The following is a 25,734-nucleotide window of genomic DNA, read 5'->3' as shown; positions in this document are numbered from 1 at the left end:
AACTATACAATTAAATAATTATATTTTAATAATAACTATGCACATGAATAATTATATTTTTTTATCACAACTATACACTTGAATAATTATATTTTTATCATAATGACGCACGTGAATAATTATTTTATCATAGTTACATTTTCATCACAACTATGCACATTACTAATTATATTTTTTATCACAACTATAAACATGAATACTTACATTTTTATCATAATTATACAAATGAATAATTATATTTTTATTACAACTATACAAATGAATAATTATATTTTTATTACAACTATACACATGAATAATTATATTTTTATTACAACTATACACATGAATATATATATTTTATCACAACTATTGCACATTAATAATTATATTTTTATTACAACTATACACATGAATATATATTTTTTTATTACAACTATACACATGAATAATTATATTTTTATTACAACTATACACATGAATATATATATTTTATCACAACTATTGCACATGAATAATTATATTTTTATTACAACTATACACATGAATATATATATTTTATCACAACTATTGCACATGAATAATTATATTTTTATCACAATTGTGCACATTAATTATATTTGTATCGTAACTATGCACATTGTTGATATACATATTTATATACGGTTGACCTTATATGTTACATTTATATATTGTTTACATTATACTATATATTTATATTACATTACATTACATTGTTAATAAACAGAATGGGGCTGCTTTGATACATTTAGAAGCTGATCTACTGAGATCCAAATAAGTACTAAATAGTGTGTACACAGTGTGATATTGTGTGTACTATTTATCATTGATAACAAGTACAAAAGTGATGTAAATGGCCATATTTCAACAACACCCACCAACCCATTCATATATTGTAGTACAATTCTGCCAGTATCAATTTTTTTTTTTAAATGACCAGTTTTCCCGAAATTTCCAGGAAAATTCCTATTCAAATGACGTATTGAAATTCCCAAAATGTTGCGCCATTTTCTACCTGACTCAGAGCTTTCAACCATCCACACTCACACTACTCTTCCCAAATCTCGAAGACGAAACATGTTTTCCTTCTCCCCAAATTCCCGTGATTTCCAGGAATTTCTCCCCAATGACAACGAATGGGAAATATACAATCGACTGTACATCCCACATTTCTCATCTGATTCGAACCGTTCCAACATCCACTCACGCCACTCACCTTGGACAAGGAAAGTACTATTTTCCAAGTACAAAAAAAATTCCAGGAATTCCCAGAATTCCCGCTTTTCCAAAGCCCTCTTTTCAGCACTTGCTTGGAAAGTTTTCTTAGACCGCATTTTTCAACCATTTCTGACCATTCTACCTTCAAAACATTCCTCTTAGTTGTGAAAACAAATGTCCTTATTTTTTTCTTATACAAATTCCCGGTTTTCCCGAAATTCCAGGAATTCCGAAATCCCAATTCTCAATTCAAACTGTTATACGTCATAATTTTTCAACCGATTCCAACACCAACCCATTCATACCATCTAGGACAATTGTGCTAGTATCAATATTTTCAAAAATTCCCAGTTTTCACAAAATTTCCAGGAAATTCCTATTCAAATGAATGGACGTATTCGAATTCTCAAAATTTTGCGCCACTTTTTACCTGATTCGGACCTTTCAGCCATCCACAATCACTACTCTTCCGAAATCTCGAAGGCAAACATATTTTCCCTTTCCCCAAATTCCCGTAATTTCCAGGAATTTCTCCCTTTTGACAATGAACGGGAAATATACGATCAACTGCATATCCCACATTTCTCATCCGGTTTGAACCCGTTCCAACATCCACTCACTCCACTCACCCTGGACATTCAAACCAGCATGTTTTGTAAAATTCCCTGATTACCCAGAATTACCAGTAATCCCCCCCCCCCCCCCTTCCGTTGACAATGAATGGGAAATATACAAACCTCTCCATATCCCACATTTGTCAACCGATTCGAACCGTTCCACCATCCGCTCACTCCACTCACCTTGGACAATGAAACTACCATTTTCCTAGTTCAAAACATTTTCAGAAATTCCCAGAATTCCCTGTTTTTCAAAGCCCTTTTTTCACCTCTTACTGGAAAGTTTTCTCAGATCGCATTTTTCAACCGTTTCTGACCATTCCACCTTCAAAACATTCCTCTTAGTTGCGACAACAAATGTCCCTATTTTTTTCTTGTACAAATTCCCGGTTTTCCCGAAATTCCAGGAATTCCGAAATGCCAATTCTCAATTCAAACTGTTATACGTCATAATTTTTCAACCGATTCCAACACCAACCCATTCATACCATCTAGGACAATTGTGCTAGTATCAATATTTTCAAAAATTTCCAGTTTTCACAAAATTTCCAGGAAATTCCTATTCAAATGAATGGACATATTCAAATTCTCAAAATTTTGTGCCACTTTTTACCTGACTTGGACCTTTCAACCATCCACACTCACTACTCTTCCGAAATCTCAAAGGCAAACATGTTTTCCCTTTCCCCAAATTCCCGTAATTTCCAGGAATTTCTCCCTTTTGACAATGAACGGGAAATATGCGATCGACTGCATATCCCACATTTCTCATCCGGTTTGAACCCGTCCCAACATCCACTCACTCCACTCACCCTGGAAATTCAAACCAGCATGTTCTGGAAAATTCCCCGATTACCCAGAATTACCAGTAATTCCTCCCCCCCCCCTCGTTGACAATGAATGGGAAATATACAAACCTCTCCATATCCCACATTTCTCAACCAATTCGAACCGTTCCACCATCCGCTCACTCCACTCACCTTGGACAATGAAACTACCATTTTCCAAGTTAAAAACATTTTCAGAAATTCCCAGAATTCCCTGTTTTTCAAAGCCCTATTTTCACCTCTTACTGGAAAGTTTTCTCAGACCGCATTTTTCAACCGTTTCTGACCATTCCACCTTCAAAACATTCCTCTTAGTTGTGACAACAAATTTCCTTATTTTTTTCTTATACAAATTCCCGGTTTTCCCGAAATTCCAGGAATTCCGAAATCCCAATTCTCAATTCAAACTGTTATACGTCATAATTTTTCAACCGATTCCAACACCAACCCGTTCATACCATCTAGGACAATTGTGCTAGTATCAATATTTTCAAAAATTCCCAGTTTTCACAAAATTTCCAGGAAATTCCTATTCAAATGAATGGACGTATTCGAATTCTCAAAATTTTGCGCCACTTTTTACCTGATTCGGACCTTTCAACCATCCACACTCACTACTCTTCTGAAATCTCGAAGGCAAACATGTCTTTCCTTTCCCCAAATTCCCGTAATTTCCAGGAATTTCTCCCTTTTGACGATGAACGGGAAATATACGATCGACTGCATATCCCACATTTCTCATCCGGTTTGAACCCGTTCCAACATCCACTCACTCCACTCACCCTGGACATTCAAACCAGCATGTTTTGGAAAATTCCCTGATTACCCGGAATTACCAGTAATTTCCCCCCCGTTGACAATGAATGGGAAATATACAAACCTGTCCATATCCCACATTTCTCAACCGAGTCTACCATCCACACACTCCACTCACCTTGGACTACCTTTTTCCAAGTTAAAAAAAATTCCAGGAATTCCATGTTTTCCAAAGCCCTATTTTCACCTCTGACTGGAAAGTTTTTTCAGACTGCATTTTTCAACCGTTTCTGACCATTCCACCTTCAAAACATTCCTCTTAGTTGCGACAACAAATGTCCTTATTTTTTCTCGTACAAATTCCCGGTTTTCCCGAAATTCCAGGAATTCCGAAATACGAATTGTCAATTCAAACTGTTATACGTCATAATTTTTCAACCGATTCCAACACCAACCCATTCATACCACCCAGGGCAATTGTGCTAGTATCAATATTTTCAAAAATCCCCAGTTTTCCCGAAATTTCCAGGAAATTCCTATTCAAATGAATGGATGTATTGAAATTCGCAAAATTTTGCGCCACTTTTTACCTGATTCAAACCTTTCAACCATCCACACTCACTCCTCTTCCAAGATCATGAAGGCGAAAACATGTTTTCCCTTTCCCGGAATTCCCAGGAAAATTTCCCCATTGACAATAAACGAGAAATATACAATCGACTGTATATCCCACATTTCTCATCCGATTTGACCCGTTCCAACATTCATTCACTCCACTCACCCTGGAAATTCAAGTCAGCATGTTTACTGATTCTGATTACCCAGAATTACCAGGAATTACCCTTCCCCCCCCGTTGACAATGAATGGGAAATATACAAACCTCTCCATATCCCATATTTCTCAACCGATTCGAACCGTTCCGCCATCCGCTCACTCCACTGACCTTGGACAATGAAACTACCATTTTCCAAGTTCAAAACATTTTCAGAAATTCCCAGAATTCCCTGTTTTTCAAAGCCCTATTTTCACCTCTTACTGGAAAGTTTTCTCAGATCGCATTTTTCAACCGTTTCTGACCATTCCACCTTCAAAACATTCCTCTTAGTTGCGATAACAAATGTCCCAATTATTTTCTTGTACAAATTCCCGGTTTTCCCGAAATTCCAGGAATTCCGAAATACCAATTCTCAATTCAAACCGTTATACGTCATAATTTTTCAACCGATTCCAACACCAACCCATTCATACCATCCAGAGCAATTGTGCTAGTATCAATATTTTCAAAAATTCCCAGTTTTCCCAAAATTTCCAGGAAATTCCTATTCTAATGAATGGACGTATTGAAATTCTCAAAATTTTGCGCCACTTTTTACCTGATTCGCATCCACACACACTACTTTTCGAGATCTCAAAGGCAAAACATGTTTTACCATTCCCAAAATTTCCAGGAATTTCTCCCTATTGACAATAAATGGGAAACATAAAATCTACTGCATATGCCACATTTCTCAACCGATTTGAACCGTTCCAACATCCACACACTCCACTCACTCTGGACATTCCGGCATTTCCCAGTATTGTGTTGTGATAATCGGCACAAATTCTGCATATTCAAAAACGGATAAACGGATTTTGTGATCTATTTGGATCATTTTAGAGACGCAGTCCTCGGTGAACGAGTTGAGCAGATCAACTTTGTGTGCCTTCCAGTGGGTTTTAGCACACACGCACGCCTTATGAGTGTGATGACACCTTCATGTGACTTGTGTTTTCTCGCACAGCTGTTCCCACCAAAACCACCTACGTCAGCTACGCCAACCACGCCATCTGAACAGGACCCCGCGGACCGTCTCCAGAGTGATCCGGGGGGGAAGTGAACTCCGGGTTTTAGTGTTTACACGAAAGGAGCCCAAAAAAAAGCGGACGGTGACGAGCAGAAAGTCCGAGAAGAAAGAGAAGAAAAACGTGTTTTTGTTGTCGTTTTTGAAAATCGTGCTGTCGGGTACTTGGCCCACTTTTATCCGTCTGTCGACCCGCTCAGAGGCGAGTCTGTCGTTGTTTTTTGGACTTCTGGTGGTGAACATGTGACTGAAGTGAAGCATGCTGGGATTTGTGTGTTGTTTTGTATTTTTACAAAAAGGTCTATTTCTAATAAAGCAAAGGTTGAAAACATTGAAGAGGCGTTCTTGTCCAGAAAGTCCAGAAAGGTTCGGGTTGACTTTGTGGTATTGAACCATCAGTCCACGCAAGTACCACCAAAATGAGCAGCAACAAAGCACAGTAGCGTAGTAGGCCTACGTATTCATTAGAAACCAGTCAAAGGTTTTACAAACCCTAAAACCAGTGAAGTTGGCACGTTGTGTAAATCATAAATAAAAACAAAATACAATAATTTGGAAATCCTTTTCAACTTATATTCAATTGAATAGACTGCAAAGACAAGATATTTAACGTTCCAACTGGAAAACTTTTGTTATTTTTTGCAAATAATAGCTCATTTGGAATTTGATGCCTGCAACATGTTTCAAAAAAGCTGGCACAAGTGGCAAAAAAGACTGAGAACGTTGAGGAATGCGCGTCAAACACTTATTTGGAACATCCCACAGGTGAACAGGCTAATTGGGAACAGGTGGGTGCCATGATTGGGTATGAAAGCAGCTTCCATGAAACGCTCAGTCATTCACAAACAAGGACGGGGCGAGGGTCACCACTTTGTCAACAAATGCGTGAGCAAATTGTCCAACAGTTTAAGAACGACATTTCTCAACCAGCTATTGCAAGGAATTTAGGGATTTCAACATCTACGGTCTGTAATATCATCAAAAGGTTCAGAGAATCTGGAGAAATCACTGCACGTAAGCGATGATATTACGGCCCTTCGATCCCTCAGGCGGTACTGCATCAAAAAGCGACATCAGTGTGTAAAGGATATCACCACATGGGCTCAGGAACACTTCAGAAAACACACTGTCAGTAACTACAGTTGGTCGCTACATCTGTAAGTGCAAGTAAAACTCTACTATGCAAAGCGAAAGCCATTTATCAACAACACCCAGAAACGCCGCTTCGCTGGGCCCGAGCTCGTCTAAGATGGACTGATGCAAAGTGGAAAAGTGTTTTGTTGTCTGACTAGTCCACATTTCAAATTGTTTTTGGAAACTGTGGACGTTGTGTCCTCCGGACCAAAGAGGAAAAGAACCATCCGGATTGTTATAGGCGCAAATTGGAAAAGCCAGCATGTGTGATGGTATGGGGGTGTATTAGTGCCCAAGACATGGGTAACTTACACATCTGTGAAGGCGCCATTAATGCTGAAAGGTACATACAGGTTTTGGAGCAACATATGTTGCCATCCAAGCAACGTTATCATGGACGCCCCTGCTTATTTCAGCAAGACAATGCCAAGCCACGTGCTACAACAGCGTGGCTTCATAGTAAAAGAGTGCGGGTACTAGACTGGCCTTGCCTGTAGTCCAGACCTGTCTCCCATTGAAAATGTGTGGCGCATTATGAAGCCTAAAATACCACAACGGAGACTCCGGACTGTTGAACAACTTAAGCTGTACATCAAGCAAGAATGGGAAAGAATTCCACCTGAAAAGCTTCAAAAATGTGTCTCCTCAGTTCTCAAACGTTTACTGAGTGTTGTTAAAAGGAAAGGCCATGTAACACAGTGGTAAAAAAAAAAAGCCCCTGTGACAACTTTTTTGCAATGTGTTGCTGCCATTAAATTCTAAGTTAATGATTATTTGCAAAAAAAAAAAAAAGTTTCTCAGTGTGAATATTAACTATCTTGTCTTTGCAGTCTATTCAATTGAATATAAGTTGAAAAGGATTTGCAAATCATTGTATTCTGTTTTTATTTACCATTTACACAACGTGTATATCTAATGGTTTTGGCCACATTGCACAACTTTGGTCAAGTAATTCTTTGGCGTACCTCTAGATGGAGCCTGCGTACCCCTCGTGGCACACCTACCGCAGTTTGATACGATAATTCACTACTGTACTGGAGAGCCCAAGTCCGATTTTTCCTGTTGCGTGGTCGATAAACGCGCCAGGGTTCCCGAGGTGAGTTTGACCTTCAAGGAGATCCAAAGCTGGCAGGAAGCGAGGCCTAATTAGAGGCGGTCGATGGCAGGCGTGCGACAGATCGATGCAGGCTTCCAGCGGGATCTCTTCATGCATGTCATGAATATTCCTGGCAGAAGACGCTGATGAAGCCTCGCAGCTTCCTGACGATATTTCCCCCGACGAGGCTCCTGTTGCTCCTCCAAACGCACGCCACGACTTCCTGGAAGACTTCACTTGCAATTGGATATTTGAGCGCTGATGTTGCAAGTCTCCAGTTTTGCGTGTGTCTTAGCTGACCGGTGGGAGTCGGTTCTGGTTCAGGAAGTCTTCCGGTCTCAGCTGGCCTGGCTCGGTCCAAAGAAGGAGAAAAAAAGTACAAATCCAGAGTGATGATCGATGATAATAACATACCTTGACATCGTCTATTGTTACCAATGTCTTGACTTCACGTGATATCGTCACCAATATCGTTACGTCATTTCATATCGTCACTAATATCGTGACTTTACGTGATATCGTTACTAATATCGTGACTTTGTGTCATATTATAAATAATATTGTGACTTCACGGGATATAGTTACTAATATTGTAATTTCACGTGATATCGTTACTAATATCGTGAGTTTGTGTCGTATTATAAATAATATTGTGTCTTCACGTGATATAGTTACTAATATTGTGACGTCACATCCTATCGTTACTAATATCGTAACTTCACGTTATATCGTTACTAATATCGTGACTTTGTGTCATATTGTAAATAATATCATAACTTCACGTTATATAGTTACTAATATCGTAACTTCACGTCATATCATTACTAATATCGTGACTTTGTGTCATATTGTAAATAATATCGTAACTTCACGATATATAGTTACTAATATCGTAACTTCACGTCATATCGTTACTAATATCGTGACTTTGTGTCATATTGTAAATAATATCGTAACTTCACGATATATAGTTACTAATATCGTAACTTCACGTCATATTGTTACTAATATCGTTACGTCATTTAATATCGTCACTAATATCGTGACTTTACGTGATATCGTTACTAATATCGTGACTTTGTGTCATATTATAAATAATATTGTGACTTCACGGGATATAGTTACTAAAATCGTAATTTCACGTGATATCGTTACTAATATCGTGACTTTGTGTCGTATTATAAATAATATTGTGTCTTCACGTGATATAGTTACTAATATTGTGACGTCACATCCTATCGTTACTAATATCGTAACTTCACGTTATATCGTTACTAATATCGTGACTTTGTGTCATATTGTAAATAATATCATAACTTCACGTTATATAGTTACTAATATCGTAACTTCACGTCATATCATTACTAATATCGTGACTTTGTGTCATATTGTAAATAATATCGTAACTTCACGTTATATTGTTACTAATATCATGACTTTGTGTCATATTGTAAATAATATCGTAACTTCACGATATATAGTTACTAATATCGTAACTTCACGTCATATCGTTACTAATATCGTTACGTCATTTCATATCGTCACTAAGATCGTGACTTTACGTGATATCGTTACTAATATCGTGACTTTGTGTCATATTATAAATAATATTGTGACTTCACGGGATATAGTTACTAATATCGTAATTTCACGTGATATCGTTACTAATATCGTGACTTTGTGTCATATTATAAATAATATTGTGTCTTCACATGATATCGTTACTAATATCATGGCGTCACGTCAAATCATTACTAATATCGTGACTTTGTGTCATATTATAAATAATATTGTGTCTTAACGTGATATTGTTACTAATATCATGACGTCACATCCTATCGTTACTAATATCGTAACTTCACGTCATATCGTTACTAATATCGTGACTTTCTGTCATATTGTAAATAATATCGTAACTTCACGATATATAGTTACTAATATCGTAACTTCACGTCATATTGTTACTAATATCGTTACGTCATTTCATATCGTCACTAAGATCGTGACTTTACGTGATATCGTTACTAATATCGTGACTTTGTGTCATATTATAAATAATATTGTGACTTCACGGGATATAGTTACTGATATCGTAATTTCACGTGATATCGTTACTAATATCGTGACTTTGTGTCATATTATAAATAATATTGTGTCTTCACGTGATATAGTTACTAATATTGTGACGTCACATCCTATCGTTACTAATATCGTAACTTCACGTTATATCGTTACTAATATCGTGACTTTGTGTCATATTGTAAATAATATCATAACTTCACGTTATATAGTTACTAATATCGTAACTTCACGTCATATCATTACTAATATCGTGACTTTGTGTCATATTGTAAATAATATCGTAACTTCACGATATATAGTTACTAATATCGTAACTTCACGTCATATCGTTACTAATATCGTGACTTTGTGTCATATTGTAAATAATATCGTAACTTCACGATATATAGTTACTAATATCTTAACTTCACGTCATATTGTTACTAATATCGTTACGTCATTTCATATCGTCACTAAGATCGTGACTTTACGTGATATCGTTACTAATATCGTGACTTTGTGTCATATTATAAATAATATTGTGACTTCACGGGATATAGTTACTGATATCGTAATTTCACGTGATATCGTTACTAATATCGTGACTTTGTGTCATATTATAAATAATATTGTGTCTTCACGTGATATAGTTACTAATATTGTGACGTCACATCCTATCGTTACTAATATCGTAACTTCACGTTATATCGTTACTAATATCGTGACTTTGTGTCATATTGTAAATAATATCATAACTTCACGTTATATAGTTACTAATATCGTAACTTCACGTCATATCATTACTAATATCGTGACTTTGTGTCATATTGTAAATAATATCGTAACTTCACGATATATAGTTACTAATATCGTAACTTCACGTCATATCGTTACTAATATCGTGACTTTGTGTCATATTGTAAATAATATCGTAACTTCACGATATATAGTTACTAATATCTTAACTTCACGTCATATTGTTACTAATATCGTTACGTCATTTCATATCGTCACTAAGATCGTGACTTTACGTGATATCGTTACTAATATCGTGACTTTGTGTCATATTATAAATAATATTGTGACTTCACGGGATATAGTTACTGATATCGTAATTTCACGTGATATCGTTACTAATATCGTGACTTTGTGTCATATTATAAATAATATTGTGTCTTCACGTGATATAGTTACTAATATTGTGAAGTCACATCCTATCGTTACTAATATCGTAACTTCACGTTATATCGTTACTAATATCGTGACTTTGTGTCATATTGTAAATAATATCATAACTTCACGTTATATAGTTACTAATATCGTAACTTCACGTCATATCATTACTAATATCGTGACTTTGTGTCATATTGTAAATAATATCGTAACTTCACGATATATAGTTACTAATATCGTAACTTCACGTCATATCGTTACTAATATCGTGACTTTGTGTCATATTGTAAATAATATCGTAACTTCACGATATATAGTTACTAATATCGTAACTTCACGTCATATTGTTACTAATATCGTCACGTCATTTCATATCGTCACTAAGATCGTGACTTTACGTGATATCGTTACTAATATCGTGACTTTGTGTCATATTATAAATAATATTGTGACTTCACGGGATATAGTTACTAATATCGTAATTTCACGTGATATCGTTACTAATATCGTGACTTTGTGTCGTATTATAAATAATATTGTGTCTTCACGTGATATAGTTACTAATATTGTGACGTCACATCCTATCGTTACTAATATCGTAACTTCACGTTATATCGTTACTAATATCGTGACTTTGTGTCATATTGTAAATAATATCATAACTTCACGTTATATAGTTACTAATATCGTAACTTCACGTCATATCATTACTAATATCGTGACTTTGTGTCATATTGTAAATAATATCGTAACTTCACGATATATAGTTACTAATATCGTAACTTCACGTCATATCGTTACTAATATCGTGACTTTGTGTCATATTGTAAATAATATAGTAACTTCACGATATATAGTTACTACTATCGTAACTTCACGTCATATCGTTACTAATATCGTTACGTCATTTCATATCGTCACTAAGATCGTGACTTTACGTGATATCGTTACTAATATCGTGACTTTGTGTCATATTATAAATAATATTGTGACTTCACGGGATATAGTTACTAATATCGTAATTTCACGTGATATCGTTACTAATATCGTAAATTTGTGTCATATTATAAATAATATTGTGTCTTCACATGATATCGTTACTAATATCATGGCGTCACGTCAAATCGTTACTAATATTGTGACTTTGTGTCATATTATAAATAATATTGTGTCTTCACGTGATATTGTTACTAATATCATGACGTCACATCCTATCGTTACTAATATCGTAACTTCACATTATATCGTTACTAATATCGTGACTTTGTGTCATATTGTAAATAATATCGTAACTTCACGATGTATAGTTACTAACATAGTAACTTCACGTCATCGTTACTAATATCGTTACGTCATTTCATATTGTCACTAAGATCGTGACTTTACTTGATATCGTTACTAATATCGTGACTTTGTGTCATATTATAAATAATATTGTGACTTCACGGGATATAGTTACTAATATCGTAATTTCACGTGATATCGTTACTAATATTGTGACTTTGTGACATATTATAAATAATATTGTGTCTTCACGAGACATCGTTACTAATATCGTGACGTCACGTCCTATTAGTTACTAATATCGTAACTTCACGTTATATTGTTACTAATATCGTGACTTTGTGTCATATTGTAAATAATATCATAACTTCACGAAATATAGTTACTAATATCGTAACTTCACGTTACATCGTTAGTAATATCGTGACTTTGTGTCATATTGTAAATAATATTGTAACTTCACGATATATAGTTACTAATATCGGAACTTCACGTCATATTGTTACTAATATTGTGACGTCACGCCATATCGTTACTAATATCTTGAATTTGTGTCACTTCGTTGCAAATATTGTGACTTCACGTCACATCGTTACTAATATCGTGATTTCACTTCATATCGTTACTAATACCGTCATGTCATGTCATATCGTTAATAATATTGTGACTTCACGTGATATCGTTACTAATATTGTGACGTCATGTCATATAGTTTTTTATATTGTGACTTTGCGTGATATAGTTACTAATATCGTGACATCACATCATATTGCTACTAATATCGTAACTTCACGTCATATTGCTACTAATATCGTAACGTCATGTCATATCGTTACTAATATCGTAACTTTACGTCATATCGTTACTAATATTGTTACGTCACGTCATCTCGTTACTAATATTGTGACTTTGCGTGATCTAGTTACTAATATTGTTACGTCACGTCATCTCGTTAATAATATTGTGACTTTGCGTGATCTAGTTACTAATATAGTTACGTCACGTCATATCGTTACTAATATTGTGACTTTGCGTGATCTAGTTACTAATATAGTTACGTCACGTCATATCGTTAATAATATTGTGACTTTGCGTGATGTAGTTACTAATATTGTTACGTCACGTCATCTCGTTAATAATATTGTGACTTTGCGTGATCTAGTTACTAATATTGTTACGTCACGTCATATCGTTACTAATATTGTTACTTTGCGTGATGTAGTTACTAATATAGTTACGTCACGTCATATCGTTACTAATATTGTTACTTTGCGTGATCTAGTTACTAATATTGTTACGTCACGTCATATCGTTAATAATATCGTGACGTCACGTCATCTCGTTACTAATATTGTTACTTTGCGTGATCTAGTTACTAATATTGTTACGTCACGTCATATCGTTAATAATATCGTGACGTCACATCATATCGTTACTAATATTGTTACTTTGCGTGATCTAGTTACTAATATAGTTACGTCACGTCATATTGTTACTAATATTGTTACTTTGCGTGATCTAGTTACTAATATTGTTACGTCACGTCATATCGTTAATAATATCGTGACGTCACATCATATCGTTACTAATATTGTTACTTTGCGTGATCTAGTTACTAATATTGTTACGTCACGTCATATCGTTAATAATATCGTGACGTCACATCATATCGTTACTAATATTGTTACTTTGCGTGATCTAGTTACTAATATTGTTACGTCATGTCATATCGTTAATAATATCGTAACTTCACGTCATATCGTTACTAATATTGTGAGTTTGCGTGATCTAGTTACTAATATTGTTACGTCACGTCATATCGTTACTAATATTGTGACTTTGCGTGATCTAGTTACTAATATAGTTACGTCACGTCATATCGTTACTAATATTGTTACTTTGCGTGATCTAGTTACTAATATTGTTACGTCACGTCATATCGTTAATAATATCGTGACGTCACATCATATCGTTACTAATATTGTTACTTTGCGTGATCTAGTTACTAATATAGTTACGTCACGTCATATCGTTACTAATATTGTTACTTTGCGTGATCTAGTTACTAATATTGTTACGTCACGTCATATCGTTAATAATATCGTGACGTCACATCATATCGTTACTAATATTGTTACTTTGCGTGATCTAGTTACTAATATTGTTACGTCATGTCATATCGTTAATAATATCGTAACTTCACGTCATATCGTTACTAATATTGTGAGTTTGCGTGATCTAGTTACTAATATTGTTACGTCACGTCATATCGTTAATAATATCGTGATGTCACATCATATCGTTACTAATATTGTTACTTTGCGTGATCTAGTTACTAATATTGTTACGTCACGTCATATCGTTAATAATATTGTGACGTCACATCATATCGTTACTAATATTGTTACTTTGCGTGATCTAGTTACTAATATTGTTACGTCACGTCATATCGTTAATAATATCGTAACTTCACGTCATATCGTTACTAATATTGTGAGTTTGCGTGATCTAGTTACTAATATTGTTACGTCACGTCATATCGTTACTAATATCGTGACGTCACGTCATCTCGTTACTAATATTGTTACTTTGCGTGATGTAGTTACTAATATTGTTACGTCACGTCATATCGTTACTAATATTGTTACTTTGCGTGATCTAGTTACTTATATAGTTACGTCACGTCATATCGTTACTAATATTGTTACTTTGCGTGATCTAGTTACTAATATTGTTACGTCACGTCGTATCGTTAATAATATCGTGACGTCACGTCATCTCGTTACTAATAATGTGACTTTGCGTGATCTAGTTACTAATATAGTTACGTCACGTCATATCGTTACTAATATTGTGACTTTGCGTGATCTAGTTACTAATATAGTTACGTCACGTCATCTCGTTAATAATATCGGGAGGACGTTTCTCTGTCAGGCAGCGGCTCGGTGAAGAAGCTCGCTCCTAATTGGGCCTCAGGTGGTGTGCAGGTGTCAGACGTGCTGGCTCACAGTTCAGCGCCCGCTTGAACACACCCCCCCCACCCCCCGCCCCCCCCTCTCGGGCCCCGGGTGTGCCTCCCACTCGGGTGTATTTTTAGAACAACGTGGACGTAGTTATTGCAGGTATGAACAAAGCGGATTTAGGTTTTCGTTTACATAAGTCGAGTCTAGCGCCACCTGCTGCTGTCAAGGTGTGTCACTTCTTGACGGGACTTGACGCACTCGCTCCTTACGGGTCAGTCAAAGATCCTCTATGTGACAGGAGCGCTCTGCTGTTCCTAAAGAGAGCAAATATCCTCGAAAAGACAAGACTAAAAGATTGTACAAGTGTAAAAAAAGTTGTGTACAAGTGTGTAACCTACACACACACACACAAGTGACACGATCCGTTTGCGAGAGACCAGTTGTGTTACGGTCCTGCGTGGTTGTCGGGGGCAACCGAGCACATCAAACGCTACCTGACAGGTGAGGCTTCCCGGTGACATCACTGCCTCACCAAGGCGCTTTGATGTTGACGGACGTGGACAAGATGTTGGCGATGATGCACGCCGTCGCAAAACAACTGGAGACATGTGAGGATGAGTAACACGCTGTACGAAGGCTCCTGTGTGTGTGTGTGTATGTGTGTGTGTGTGTGTGTAAATGTGCGTGTGTGTGTGTCATTGCTTATTGACTTAGCAGGACAAGAGCGGTGAGACGTAAAGACAACATGTTATTTTCACGTCTAATTGAACATGACTAATCTTCCCCTTGAACACAACTCATCATGTAATATTTATAATATATATACACACATATATATATATACATATATGCATGCATATATACATATACAAAACCTAAAACCAGTGAAGTTGGCAACATATGTTGCTCTAAAACGTGTATGTACCTTTCAGCATTAATGGTGCCTTCACAGATGTGTAAGTTACCCATGCATTGGGCACTAATACACCCCCATACCATCACACATGCTGGCTTTTACACTTCACGCCTAGAACAATCCGGATGGTTCTTCTCCTCTTTGGTCCGGAGGACACGACGTCCACAGTTTCCAAAACAATTTGAAATGTGGATGCGTCAAGACCACAGAACACTTTTGCACTTTGCATCAGTCCATCCTAGATGAGCTCAGGCCCAGCTAAGCCGGCGGCGTTTCTGGGTGTTGTTGATAAATGGCTTTCGCTTTGCATAGTAGAGTTTTAACTTGCACTTACAGATGTGGCGATGAACTGCCAAAACATTTTTTTATTGTAATTTTGAAGAATTCATCTGAATGTGCGTGAACTATTTCTGTTCAAAATTGTTAGAAATGTCACATGTTAAATGTTTAAATATTAACTGTCAGTTTACTGTACTGTGGCAACTGTACTACTATATGAGTACGTATGTTCTATTGTTTCATTGAAAATAAAACAGCAAAGTCCATTTGAGACAAAAATTGTGTCAAAGTCATGATTTTTTTTTTCATGCTTGAAATAAGAAATTATTACTTTAAATACTTGTGAGTAGGGATGTCCGATAATGGCTTTTTGCCGATATCCGATATTGTCCAACTCTTCAATTGCCGATACCGATATCAACCGATACCGATATATACAGTCGTGGAATTAACACATTATTATGCCTAATTTGGACAACCAGGTATGGTGAAGATAATGTCCTTTTTTTTTTTAAATTAATAAAATAAAATAAGATAAATAAATTAAAAACATTTTCTTGAATAAAAAAGAAAGTAAAACAATATAAAAACAGTTACATAGAAACTAGTAAATAAAGAAAATGAGTCAAATTAACTGTTAAAGGTTAGTACTAGGGATGTCCGACAATGGCTTTTTGCTGATATCCGATATTCCGATATTGTCCAACTCTTTAATTACCGATACCGATATCAACCGATACCGATATCAACCGATATATTCAGTCGTGGAATTAACACATTATTATGCCTAATTTGGACAACCAGGTATGGTGAAGATAAGGTACTTTTTAAAAAATTGTATAAAATAAAATAAGATAAATAAATTAAAAACATTTTCTTGAATAAAAAAGAAAGTAAAACAATATAAAAACAGTTACATAGAAAATAGTAAATAAAGAAAATGAGTAAAATTAACTGTTAAAGGTTAGTACTATTAGTGGAGCAGCAGCACGCACAATCATATGTGCTTACGGACTGTATCCCTTGCAGACTGTATTGATATATATTGATATATAATGTAGGAAGCAGAATATTAATAACAGAAAGAAACAACCCTTTTGTGTGAATGAGTGTAAATGGGGGAGGGAGGTTTTTTGGGTTGGTGCACTAATTGTAAGTGTATCTTGTGTTTTTTATGTGGATTTAATTAAAAAATAATAATTAAAAAAAAATCCAAAAAAAACCCGATACTGATAATTAAAAAAAACGATACCGATAATTTCCGATATTACATTTTAACGCATTTATCGGCCGATAATATCGGCAGACCGATATTATCGGACATCTCTAGTTAGTACTATTAGTGGACCAGCAGCACGCACAATCATATGTGCTTACGGACTGTATCCCTTGCAGACTGTATTGATATATATTGATATATAATGTAGGAAGCAGAATATTAATAACAGAAAGAAACAACCCTTTTGTGTGAATGAGTGTGAATGGGGGAGGGAGGGTTTTTGGGTTGGTGCACTAATTGTAAGTGTATCTTGAGTTTTTTATGTTGATTTAATAAAAAACAAAAAAACACAAAAAAAACAAAAACAAAAACAAACAGATACCGATAATAAAAAACCGATACCGATAATTTCTGATATTACATTTTAAAGCATTTATCGGCCGATATTATCGGACATCTCTACTTGTGAGTGTTGATGGCACAGCTTTGCAACAGTTGATATTCTAGTTCCAAGCATGTTTTACTCAATATAGGTCATCAAATCTCAGCTACAAGCTGTAATATCTTACTGCAGGGGTCACCAACGCGGTGCCCGCGGGCACCAGGTAGCCCGTAAGGACCAGATGAGTAGCCCGCTGGCCTGTTCTAAAAATAGCTCAAATAGCAGCACTTACCAGTGAGCTGCCTCTATTTTTTAAATTGTATTTATTTACTAGCAAGCTGGTCTCGCTTTGCCCGACATTTTTAATTCTAAGAGAGACAAAACTCAAATAGAATTTGAAAATCCAAGAAAATATTTTAAAGACTTGGTCTTCACTTGTTTAAATAAATTCATGAATTTTTTTTACTTTGCTTCTTATAACTTTCAGAAAGACAATTTTAGAGATAAAATACAACCTTAAAAATGATTTTAGGATTTTTAAACACATATACCTTTTTACATTTTAATTTCCTTCCTCTTCTTTCCAGACAATTTAAATCAATGTTCAAGTAAATGTATTTTTTTTATTGTAAAGAATAATAAATAAATTTTAATTTAATTCTTCATTTTAGCTTCTGTTTTTTCGACGAAGAATATTTGTGAAATATTTCTTCAAACTTATTATGATTAAAATTCAAAAAAATTATTCTGGCAAATCTAGAAAATCTGTAGAATCAAATTTAAATCTTATTTCAAAGTCTTGAATTTCTTTTAAAATTTTTGTTCTGGAAAATCTAGAAGAAATAATGATTTGTCTTTGTTAGAAATATAGCTTGGTCCAATTTGTTATATATTCTAACAAAGTGCAGATCGGATTTTAACCTATTTAAAACATGTCATCAAAATTCTAAAATTAATCTTAATCAGGAAAAATTAGTAATGATGTTCCATAAATTATTTTTTTAATTTTTTCAAAAAGATTTGAATTACCTAGTTTTTCTCTTCTTTTTTTCGGTTGAATTTTGAATTTTAAAGAGTCGAAATTGAAGATAAACTATGTTTCCAAATTTAATTGTCATTTTTTTGGTGTTTTCTCCTCTTTTAAACCTTTCAATTAAGTGTAAATATCATTAATTATTAATAATAACATAGAGTTAAAGGTAAATTGAGCAAATTGGCTATTTCTGGCAATTTATTTAAGTGTGTATCAAACTGGCAGCCCTTCGCATTAATCAGTACCCAAGAAGTAGCTCTTGCTTTCAAAAAGGTTGGTGACCCCTGTCTTACTGAGATCATTTAGGACCAAAACACTTAAAACAAGTAAAACACTCTAACATAAAATCTGCTTAGTGAGAAGAATTATCTTATCAGACAGAAAATAAGCAAATATCACCCTTATTTGAGATATTTACTGTTACTTATATTTCAGTTTTTGCAGTGCATAAAACATTATGCTCTCACCTTTCCTTGTTAAAAACAACTTTGTTTACTGACATATTTAAACATCTCTTACTGCAAATATTGCTTATCCGCCTCCTTGATTACTAATAATCGGCATCGGTATCGTCCCTGGAAATAAACAAAGCGGTCGCTCTCTAAGCAGGATGATGCAGGGCACAAGTTTGACACCGCAGACAGGAAGGGAACAGACTTTGCTGGCTCCGCCCACCTTCCCTGCGAGGCGCCAACTTCCTGGCAAAAGATGTGTCATGTTCCTCACGACGGCGTCCTCGCTAAGCGGAGTCGACAGCTTGAGCCAACGACTCAGAGGCGATGAAATAATCATTGCACCCCCGGAAATAGACACCGGCGTTTAATCATGAACGCCACAATGGCGTCTGTACGCGTTATAAATCCTGACTGTGAAAGTCTTCTCTTCGTCCACAACGTGTTTGAGTCCGGACGCCTCCTTGGAGATCGTCACATGACCTCCCGCAGGACAAACAACACTCCCACGCCGTGTCTGACGCCAGCAGGGGCGACACTTGTTCGAATAATTATGTATATATTATCACACAACTTAAAGGCTGTTGCTAGAATTATTGTCAATTGTGCTGAAGTGGAATTTTTCTTTGTCTGTGCAAAGCTGGCAATCCAAAAGATTGCGAGCCAGTCTGGTATCAGTGTTTGTGTCCAGGAACGGCCTGCTGACTGCCAAGGCCGAACACCGCCGTGACGCAGACAGAGCAGAGACAAGGCGATATCACCAGCGTCAATACATTTGCATTTTTGTACAAACCCCATTTCCATATGAGTTGGGAAATTGTGTTAGATGTAAATATAAACGGAATACAATGATTTGCAAATCCTTTTCAACCCATATTCAGTTGAATGCACTACAAAGACAAGATATTTGATGTTCAAACTCATAAACTTTTTTTTTTTTCGCAAATAATAATTAACTTAGAATTTCATGGCTGCAACACGTGACAAAGTAGTTGGGAAAGGGCTTTTTTTTTTTAAATGTGGACTCGTCAGACCACAGAACACTTTTCCACTTTGCATCAGTCCATCTTAGATGAGCTCGGGCCCAGCGAAGCCGGCGGTGTTTCTGGGTGTTGTTGATGAATGGCTTTGGCTTTGCATTATAGAGTTTTAACCTGCACTCACAGATGTAGCGACAAACTATAGTTACTTACAGTGGTTTTCTGCAGTGTTCCTGAGCCCATGTGGTGATATCCTTTACACCCCGATGTCGGTTTTTGACGCAGTACCACCTGAGGGATCATTGTATTCTGTTTTTATTCACAATTTACACAACGTAAAAACTTCACTGGTTTGGGGGTTTGTACAACCAAATGTCATTTTCACCACAAACTCGTTCAAGATGAGACAAACACTGTACAGGGTTACAAAACGGAAACGCTGACGGGTTGCCACTTACGCTGTCCCGCACCAGAGCAACGCTTACTCCAATCAGCAGATGTCCTGTTGTCATGGTTCCCACCTTCAACGCCCACTTCTCCCAAGAGTCTGTCGTGTGTCCAGCAACAACCGTTACGTCAGGACAGACAGGTTCCCCGAACCCGAGATTTTTTCAATTTTGTTGAGAGGTCAGTTGATCAATTTCACTGTTTAGATTTTAGAAGAAGAGGTCATCGTCATGGACCCACTAGCTGGTAAACAGACTCTATAACCCCACGGTGACGTTGTGGTGAATTTACTGAGGAATTTGTGAAACTGAAAAAAAAAGACCAAAAAAAAACCGGTGTAGTAGAATTTCTGACCTTTGACCTATATTGCATGTCTAATAAGAATGTCGGCTCATTTTCAATTCTCTTCCATTTTGTGCCATTGAATGGACCAGTGGGACAAAGGTGAATATGGAGTTGTGCCAACCTGTCTACAGAATGTTTAGAATTTCCAAATATGACTAAGAGATACAAGGTTGTTTTGGAACAGACAAAACCAAAACAAAATAAGTATGACGCACTAGATAAAAAACAATGACGCACAAGAGACATATAAAAAATGGCAGAAGACCGGAACTCGACAGTGATTTTGGCTTGTGTGTGTCTTGTTTACTTCGGAGTAACATGTGGTCTGTCTGCTTGGCCTGCACTTCTGATAATGGGTAAATACATTTGTTGTACTAAACTACTTTTGTTGCCTGTTTAAGCTTCGGACAATCCACTACACAAATTGGCGTCACGAACAGGATGGTTTAGAAGCTACAGGTCGACAGCCGCTCCCGCTCTCTCTGTCAGGCAGACAACGCTTGCACGCGCGCACCACAAGGTAAGCAGTTTGCTTAAAGTGTAAACATTTTCTGCCTGGAGAGAGCCGGATCGATAAGACTAATTGCTGAATCTATTTTTGATAAAAGATAGGTTTAGTCAGGTTCTCCAAAAACAACCTGGAATGGGGTAAATTATGGTTGGATTGAGTTGTTTTATATGTGATCATTTGTCTGTGTGTTTGTTGAAAACTTGTGATTTCTTGTGTTTAACATAAGGGGATTGTTATTAGAATTTTGGTGGTTTGGAGTGTAGAAGCACAGACGATGTGAGACGAAAAATTTCTTTTAACCTCTTCATCCTCTGTCGTTGTTGGCAGAGGATGCTTCTTTCTGCAAGTGCATCAGATTAGTCAGAGTTGGATACAGCTAAATTATAGGCAAGATTTGCTAACTGGTGTAAATTGTGAGGTATGGCTGTTAAAATCTTGGTTGTTGTTACGAATGATGACAGATGTGAACAAGAGCATGTATTGTCTTTGTGTGATGATGTAAATAAGGTGTGGTTGTATTGTATATTAAGAATGTGTCCATGAAGGGGCATTTTAGGACTTCTCTTAATCTGATTACATGCTACAGTATGATTATTTTTTGATTCATTATTGATTATTATGAATGTATATATTTATTATGATTAATTAGTGTCATAATTTTATTGCTTGATTTTTGGATCCCTTTAATTTAGGTAGCCAGGGACTGCAGATGGAAAGTAGCTATTTAGATATAATCTGGTACAGAACATATCTGAGGGGAGAGGTGAGTTTGGATTGGGTCAAGTTTGAGCGTGTTGAGGTTTTATTTAATCGATATGATCAATCGATCGATTAATTAAAAGGAACGTAATGATTTAGATTGACAATTGCAGTGGTTGGCGGAAGCAACCCCAACCTCAAAGGAGGGTGCCAATTCAGTAATTAAATGTTTTGTGAATTATCTAATATCCCGACATGGTTTCCCCAAAAAGATTAGGTCAAACAACGGCACCTAATTTAAGAAAACAGGTTAATCTTCTTCAGTCACAAGATCAGCACTTCTCAGGACCAGCAGCTTCCTAGGAAGGTGGAAAGACCATGAGACCAAAATGGTAAGTTTGCAAAATGTAGAATTTGTGTGCCAGTTCCTCTGTGCAGATTTGAGAATGAAAGCAGCCACTCCAGATTCCCTTGCACTCGCTAAGAGGGGCACGGTCAAAGCCAATCCAGGACCAACACCCGATACCCGACTGGAAGGAACCGAGAGGAGAGACAACACCTTGCCAGCGATGACGAGAACAACTAAGGTTGCCAGCCAATGTGTCCACCAGGACTCCAGCAGCTGTGGAAAGAAGTGTCGGGAGTGCCGAAGCGGCGAGGAGGCCTGGACCAAAGCCCCACGCCCCATACTCTGCCCCCGCCTTCCCCAAAGCCCCCACAGCTCCAACTTTTTCTCAGCTTTTCCCCAAAGCGGCCAGCGCGCACATGCCATTGCACAGTCTGCCCAATGGACTGAACCACACCCCAAGAAGAGACAGAGACAGACTGTTTGAGTGGATCTCTTTCTTCACCAAGGCAGCCAAAAGCCCAACGAGGTGTCGGCAGGCCATCAGCCTGAGGCACCACCGAGCCATCTATACGAGCACTAATCGAACATGGACTCATACGAAATTCAGTTGTGTGTTCAAAATCAATTGATAATTAACAATATTGGTAACTACATTTATTGCAAATGCCGGGAAAAATATTTTTGCAAATGTCTTACAGTCATAAGTCTATATACATTCATCTATTTATGTTCAATGATGTTCATGATCAAAGTATTTCTTATTCCTTTACTAAATCAAAGGGTAGGCCACTAATTGTGTTCTGTGAGATGGTTTTACTGCAGGCTGGTAACAGCGATCGCTCTGAAGAAGGGTCATAGACGGAATTTTTCCCTCGTATAAAAACATTGAGGTTTTTGCCTCTATCTGTGGTAGAGATTTAACTTAGTGGTCTACATCAGAAATTGTTTTGGTCCAGGGTCTTAAGACCCTGGAAGGCGGGTATGTAGTAGAATTTCTGACCTTTGACCTATATTGCATGTCTAATAAGAATGTCCGCTCATTTTCAATTCTCTTCCATTTTGTGCCATTGAATGGACCAGTGGGACAAAGGTGAATATGGAGTTGTGCCAACCTGTCTACAGAATGTTTAGAATTTCCAAATATGACTAAGAGATACAAGGTTGTTTTGGAACAGACAAAACCAAAACAAAATAATTATGACACACTAGATAAAAAACAATGACGCACAAGAGACATATAAAAAATGGCAGAAGACCGGAACTCGACAGTGATTTTGGCTTGTGTGTGTCTTGTTTACTCCGGAGTAACATGTGGTCTGTCTGCACTTCTGATAATGGGTAAATAAATTTGTTGTACTAAACTACTTTTGTTGCCTGTTTAAGCTTCGGACAATCCACTACACCGGCATTGTAAGTAATAATACGAACACAGACACGTGTATGCGTTGGCACATTAGCTAATGCTAACGACGCTAGCTTGATTACATTACGATAGCACGTACAAATATGCATGAAAACACTCCGAAAGACATCACCCATGGGACGCTTTATTTTGTAAGAATTGTTGTAGTTAAATTGTAAAACTTACTAACGTTGCTGAATGAAGAATCCATACAAGTAGCAACGCTATGGACGGCTATAAGACAGAACAGCACTTGTACTTCCAGTTGAAAGCACTAAATGGAAGGACAGTGCAGCGCCAGCAGTGAGAGGGAACTCGATCAAAAGAGGGCGCCATTGCACAAATATCAATCAATCAATGTTTTTTATATAGCCCTAAATCACAAGTGCCTCAAAGGGCTGCACAAGCCACAACGACATCCTCGGTTCAGAGCCCACATAAGGGCAAGGAAAAACTCACAACCCAGTGGGATGTCAATATGAATGACTATGAGAAACCTTGGAGAGGACCCCCCCACCCCCTCTAGGGGAGACCGGATGCAATGGACGTCGAGTGGGTCTAGCATAATATTGTGAAAGTCCAGTCCATAGTGGATCTAACATAATAGTGAGAGTCCAGTCCATAGTGGGGCCAGCAGGAGACCATCCCGAGCGGAGACGGGTCAGCAGCGCAGAGATGTCCCCAACCGATGCACAGGCGAGCGGTCCACCCCGGGTCCCGACTCTGGGATAATAATAATAATTATTGACTTATAGTCTGAAACGCTACGGAACGGCACTTGTACTTCCGTTTCAAAGCTTTAAACAGCAGGAAATGCTTGTAGGCTTTCACCTAGGTCAGGGGTGTCCAAACTTTTTCCACCAAGGGCCGCATTCTGAAAAATCAAAGCAAGCGGGGGCCATTTTGATATTTTTTATTTTAAAAACCAATACAATATATGTATAAAAAATATACATTCAGGCCTCCACTCAGGCTTGATCCCGGGGACCCCAAAGGGTTTTGGTCAAAAAAATATTAAAAATGTGTCATTATTCAGTGTTCTTATTTTTATTATTATTCAAGTTTTAAATCTCTAGATCAACATTAGGTCTATCTGTCAATATAACGGTTTTAAAGATTTAAGTTGTATGCTCTTTTTTTAATGGAAAAAATACAAAATATGCAATATTTTCACACAATAAAATTTTTAGGTGGAATATTTGAGATTATATAATAATTGGAGCCTTAAAAAGGTCAATAACTCATAACAACATTGATTTTAATTCATTATTATTTTTTGAGCAATGACACTTAAAAACAAATCACACTAAAATTATTGGGGATCCAAATAATTATAGTGTTAAAAAATAATTTCTTTTTTTTTTTTACTGTTTACTTTTAACACAATAATGTCGAGATCAACTTCAGATCCATCCGTCAATTATACGTTTTATTGTTGTTTATGTTTTTCGTTTGTTCGTTTTAGGCCCTTCTTTATTAAAAACAGCTCAGTTTTTTATATGGCAAACACAAAATATGCAACATTTTCCCCCAAAATATCTCAGATGTGACGTAATTGGAGCCTTGAATAGGTCAATAATTCATAATGACATTGAAGAAAGAAACAGCCTGCATGGCAGCTTTGTGTTATTAGAGTAAACATTGCGACATTTTCTTGTTACATTTCACCTGTTTGCTCTTTTATACCACTTATCATGTTTTTAATTGTTTTCAATCGTATTTTTAAAATGTGCAGTGGGGCCGTTAAAA

The 25,734-nt window shown here is 36.6% G+C and overlaps 1 protein-coding gene across 2 annotated transcripts in view; it reads left to right on the top strand.

The window, feature by feature from the left end:
- LOC133646981 (metabotropic glutamate receptor 8-like) overlaps positions 1-5,591 on the top strand; it is a 79,022-nt gene extending 73,431 nt beyond the window's left edge. For both annotated transcript variants that reach the window (XM_062042984.1, XM_062042985.1), the window contains one exon: positions 5,201-5,591. In XM_062042984.1, the coding sequence (XP_061898968.1) occupies positions 5,201-5,250 (50 nt within the window). In that variant the 3' untranslated portion in view covers positions 5,251-5,591. The remainder of the gene's footprint in view (positions 1-5,200) is intronic.
- The last annotated feature ends 20,143 nt before the right edge of the window (positions 5,592-25,734 follow it).

The sequence above is a fragment of the Entelurus aequoreus genome, linkage group LG03, assembly GCF_033978785.1.
Source record: "Entelurus aequoreus isolate RoL-2023_Sb linkage group LG03, RoL_Eaeq_v1.1, whole genome shotgun sequence".
Lineage (NCBI taxonomy): Eukaryota > Metazoa > Chordata > Actinopteri > Syngnathiformes > Syngnathidae > Entelurus > Entelurus aequoreus.
This window is presented reverse-complemented; position numbering and strand designations above follow the sequence as displayed.